The sequence below is a fragment of the Physella acuta genome, unplaced genomic scaffold, assembly GCF_028476545.2.
Source record: "Physella acuta isolate Inbredline_101_S28 unplaced genomic scaffold, ASM2847654v3 ptg000225l, whole genome shotgun sequence".
Taxonomy (NCBI): domain Eukaryota; kingdom Metazoa; phylum Mollusca; class Gastropoda; family Physidae; genus Physella; species Physella acuta.
This window is the reverse complement of record NW_026731744.1, coordinates 184,055-189,461: the sequence shown is the minus strand read 5'-3', so window position 1 is coordinate 189,461 and position 5,407 is coordinate 184,055. Positions and strand designations below refer to the sequence as shown.

The window sequence follows — 5,407 nt, the reverse complement described above, 5'->3', positions numbered from 1 at the left end:
ACAAGTTGAAAAGTTGCCCATGTATCTGACCATCTCTGTGGAGCAAGTTGAAAAGTTGCCCATGTATCTGACCATCTCTGTGGAGCAAGTTGAAAAGTTGCCCATGTATCTGACCATCTGTGGGCAGCAAAAAGTTGCCCATGTATCTGACCATCTCTGTGGAGCAAGTTAAAAAGTTGCCCATGTATCTGACCATCTCTGTGGAGCAAGTTAAAAAGTTGCCCATGTATCTGACCATCTCTGTGGAGCAAGTTGAAAAGTTGCCCATGTATCTGACCATCTCTGTGGAGCAAGTTGAAAAGTTGCCCATGTATCTGACCATCTCTGTGGAGCAAGTTGAAAAGTTGCCCATGTATCTGACCATCTCTGTGGAGCAAGTTGAAAAGTTGCCCATGTATCTGACCATCTCTGGGCAGCAAGAAGTTGCCCATGTATCTGACCATCTCTGGGCAGCAAGAAGTTGCCCATGTATCTGACCATCTCTGGGCAGCAGAGACGCACCCACCCCTCCCCTGCCCGACCAAGCTGCTGTGGTCAAGTTGACGTCACCTTGCCGGCCGTATCACGTGATGTATGAGCAGTGTCACGTGATCATCAGATCGCGTGCTGCCCTAGTGGCCCGTCTGATTAGATTTGAACAAAACGGAATTTCAAATGGCCAGAACTGTTTGATAGTATCTGCTTCACGCCGACTTCTCGGGGCAAGGCATCTAATGTGTGGTCTAGCTTCATGCCGACTTCTCGGGGCAAGGCATCTAACGTGTGGTTGGGGCAAGGCATCTAACGTGTGGTCTATGCTGGAAGGTTCCAGAACCTCTGACGTCAGGGCTGTGTCCACTAGCAGCAAGTGACAAACTGTCACGGACATCTGTCATGACATGTGTGACACCAGAGACTAACAGTTGAGACAACAGAACACGACAAACGGGACAACGACATACGGGACAACAGAACACGACAAACAGAACACGACAAACAGAACACGACAAACAGAACACGACAAACAGAACACGACAAACAGAGCACGACAAACAGAACACGACAAACAGAACACGACAAACAGAACACGGCAAACAGAGCACGACAAACAGAACACGACAAACGGAACACGACAAACAGAACACGACAAACAGAGCACGACAAACAGAACACGACAAACAGAAAACACGACAAACAGAACACGACAAACAGAACACGACAAACAGCACGACAAACAGAACACGACAAACGGAACAAGAGACCGAATTAACAGAGAAAACAGTGTGGACTTTGCCGAATTAGTTGCCAAATGTGGGACAGTTTTATTTTTAGAATTGAATTGTTCGCTGATGATAGTGTGTGGGTTTGTGTGTGTGTGTGTGTGTGTGTGTGTGTGTGGGTTTGTGTGTGTGTGAGTGTGTGTGTGGAAATAGGTTTATAGGGGGGGGGTGGACTGAAAGTTAATAGAGTTTCCTCAAGAAATCTAAGACAGACATTGATTACTGTAGAGTCAATTTTACTGATGACCCGGGGGTATGGTGGCGTGTGGGGTGGGGTGGGGTGGGCGGTCAGGTAGTTGTGTGTTCGTGAGGGTATATAGAGGGTGTATGTGTGTGTGGTGGGGGCGCGTGTGGTTTAATTTGTTGAGTGAGTGTGTGTGCATGAGAGGTATGGTCATGTGGGACCAGGGGTCATGTGGGACTAGGGGTCAACAGGTGTCCCATTTGGTGTAAGACCAGGGGTCATGTGGGACCAGGGGTCATGTGGGACCAGGGGTCATGTGGGACCAGGGGTCATGTGGGACCAGGGGTCATGTGGGACCAGGGGTCATGTGGGACCAGGGGTCATGTGGGACCAGGGGTCATGTGGGACCAGGGGTCAACAGGTGTCCCATTTGGTGTAAGACCAGGGGTCATGTGGGACCAGGGGTCATGTGGGACCAGGGGTCAACAGGTGTCCCATTTGGTGTAAGACCAGGGGTCATGTGGGACCAGGGGTCATGTGGAGCCAGGGGTCATGTGGGACCAGTCATGTGGGACAAGGGGTAATGTGGGATCAGGGGTCATGTGGGACCAGGAGTCATGTGGGACCAGGGGTAATGTGGGACCAGGGGTCGTATGGGACCAGGGTTCAACCGGTGTCCCACTTGATGTGAGACCACGGGTCACGTGATATTTGCCAGACGGTACCCGAGTTTGTTGACCTGGCACGGTATAAACAGCTGGCATCAAGTCATGACACAAGTCTCCCCATTCCCACCCCACCCCCAACCCCCCCCGGCATCAAGTCACGACACAACAGATCCCTCCCCCACCCCCCAGCATCATGACACAAGTCTCCCTATTCCCCCCCCCCCCCCCCCCCCAGACGGGCGGTGTTAAAACCTAGGCTATCCATTTACCTCCAGTCTCATCGGAAATTGTCAAAAATATTTTTAATGAGATGTAAACGTCAGGTCTTTGTCAAGTTAACACCGTCATGACGTCCTTGTTAGATTAACACTTTCGTGACGTCAGGACGTTGTTCGATTCACACCGTCATGACGTTAGAACAGGACGGGATAACAACCCCTGTGTATTTACACACCTCCCTGCCAACAGAGCACCCTGTTAACACACCAACCCCTGTATATCAACACACCACCCTGTCGTCACTCTACTCTGTCAACACACCACCCTACCAACACACCACCCTACCAACACACCACCCTACCAACACACACCACCCTGCCAACACACCACCCTACCAACACACCACCCTACCAACACACACCACCCTACCAACACACCACCCTACCAACACACCACCCTACCAACACACCACCCTACCAACACACACCACCCTGTCAACACACCACCCTACCAACACACCACCCTACCAACACACCACCCTACCAACACACCACCCTGCCAACACACCACCCTGTCAACACACCACCCTGTCAACACACCACCCTGTCAACACACCACCCTGTCAACACACCACCCTGCCAACACACCACCCTGTCAACACACCACCCTACCAACACACACCACCCTACCAACACACCACCCTACCAACACACCACCCTACCAACACACACCACCCTGCCAACACACCACCCTGTCAACACACTACCCTGTCAACACACTACTCTGTCAACACACTACCCTGTCAACACACTACCCTGCCAACACACCACCCTGTCAACACACCAGCCTGTCAACACACCAGCCTGTCAACACACTACCCTGTCAACACACTACTCTGTCAACACACTACCCTGTCAACACACCACCCTGTCAACACACCACCCTGCCAACACACCACCCTGTCAACACACTACTCTGTCAACACACCAACCCCTGTGTACCAACACACCACCACTCTGTTTGTCAACACTCGATGTTTCCTTGCCCTGGAGTTATTGATTGGTTTTGTCTATTCACTTTTAAATTACAGCAAAAAAAATATTTCAATTCCGACTTGAAATTTTTTACTTGTGGCATATGCTGTATGGAAGCTGATCTATGTGCGGGCAGTTTTTGTCCAGCTAGCTTTGTGTGTGTGTGTGTGTGTGTGTGTGTAATGGGTGTGTGTGTGTGTGTAATGGGTGTGTGTGTGTAATGGGTGTGTGTGTGCAATGGGTGTGTGTGTGTAATGGGTGTGTGTGTGCAATGGGTGTGTGTGTGCAATGGGTGTGTGTGTGCAATGGGTGTGTGTGTGCAATGGGTGTGTGTGTGCAATGGGTGTGTGTGTAATGGGTGTGTGTGGTTACCAGGTTTTTCCCTTACATGCCGTACATACAAATCTCGCCCCGCCCACCCCAAACAACACCAATATAAGGACATTTTAACCTAGAAAAAACCTACAGATGGGATGTTAGCCGGTTGATCGGTGTTAGGTTTGTGGCTTGGTACACCAGGCAAGCTAGAGAAATGACCAAATACACCAGACAAGCTAGAGAAATGACCAAATACACCAGACAAGCTAGAGAAATGACCAAATACACCAGACAAGCTAGAGAAATGACCAAATACACCAGGCAAGCTAGAGAAATGACCAAATACACCAGACAAGCTAGAGAAATGACCAAATACACCAGGCAAGCTAGAGAAATGACCAAATACACCAGGCAAGCTAGAGAAATGACCAAATACACCAGACAAGCTAGAGAAATGACCAAATACACCAGACAAGCTAGAGAAATGACCAAATACACCCGACAAGCTAGAGAAATGACCAAATACACCAGGCAAGCTAGAGAAATGACCAAATACACCAGGCAAGCTAGAGAAATGACCAAATACACCCGACAAGCTAGAGAAATGACCAAATACACCAGACAAGCTAGAGAAATGACCAAATACAACAGGCAAGCTAGAGAAATGACCAAATACACCAGACAAGCTAGAGAAATGACCAAATACACCAGACAAGCTAGAGAAATGACCAAATACACCCGACAAGCTAGAGAAATGACCAAATACACCAGGCAAGCTAGAGAAATGACCAAATACACCAGGCAAGCTAGAGAAATGACCAAATACACCCGACAAGCTAGAGAAATGACCAAATACACCAGACAAGCTAGAGAAATGACCAAATACAACAGGCAAGCTAGAGAAATGACCAAATACACCAGACAAGCTAGAGAAATGACCAAATACACCAGACAAGCTAGAGAAATGACCAAATACACCAGGCAAGCTAGAGAAATGACCAAATACACCAGACAAGCTAGAGAAATGACCAAATACACCAGACAAGCTAGAGAAATGACCAAATACACCAGACAAGCTAGAGAAATGACCAAATACACCAGGCAAGCTAGAGAAATGACCAAATACACCAGACAAGCTAGAGAAATGACCAAATACACCAGACAAGCTAGAGAAATGACCAAATACAACAGGCAAGCTAGAGAAATGACCAAATACACCAGACAAGCTAGAGAAATGACCAAATACACCAGGCAAGCTAGAGAAATGACCAAATAACCCAGGCAAGCTAGAGAAATGACCAAATACACCAGACAAGCTAGAGAAATGACCAAATACATCAGGCAAGCTAGAGAAATGACCAAATACACCAGACAAGCTAGAGAAATGACCAAATACACCAGGCAAGCTAGAGAAATGACCAAATACACCAGACAAGCTAGAGAAATGACCAAATACACCAGGCAAGCTAGAGAAATGACCAAATACACCAGGCAAGCTAGAGAAATGACCAAATACACCAGGCAAGCTAGAGAAATGACCAAATACACCCGACAAGCTAGAGAAATGACCAAATACACCAGACAAGCTAGAGAAATGACCAAATACACCAGGCAAGCTAGAGAAATGACCAAATACACCCGACAAGCTAGAGAAATGACCAAATACACCAGGCAAGCTAGAGAAATGACCAAAATAACTCCAACATTAATTTTATAATTCCTGTG

The 5,407-nt window shown here is 48.0% G+C and overlaps 1 protein-coding gene across 1 annotated transcript; it reads left to right on the top strand.

Annotated features, from left to right (window-relative positions):
* Positions 1 to 3,896: 3,896 nt before the first annotated feature.
* On the top strand, positions 3,897 to 4,958 carry LOC131937960 (uncharacterized). Its single transcript, XM_059295752.1, has one exon. The coding sequence runs from the start codon at positions 3,897 to 3,899 to the stop codon at positions 4,956 to 4,958; it is 1,062 nt and encodes a 353-aa protein (XP_059151735.1).
* Positions 4,959 to 5,407: the final 449 nt, after the last annotated feature.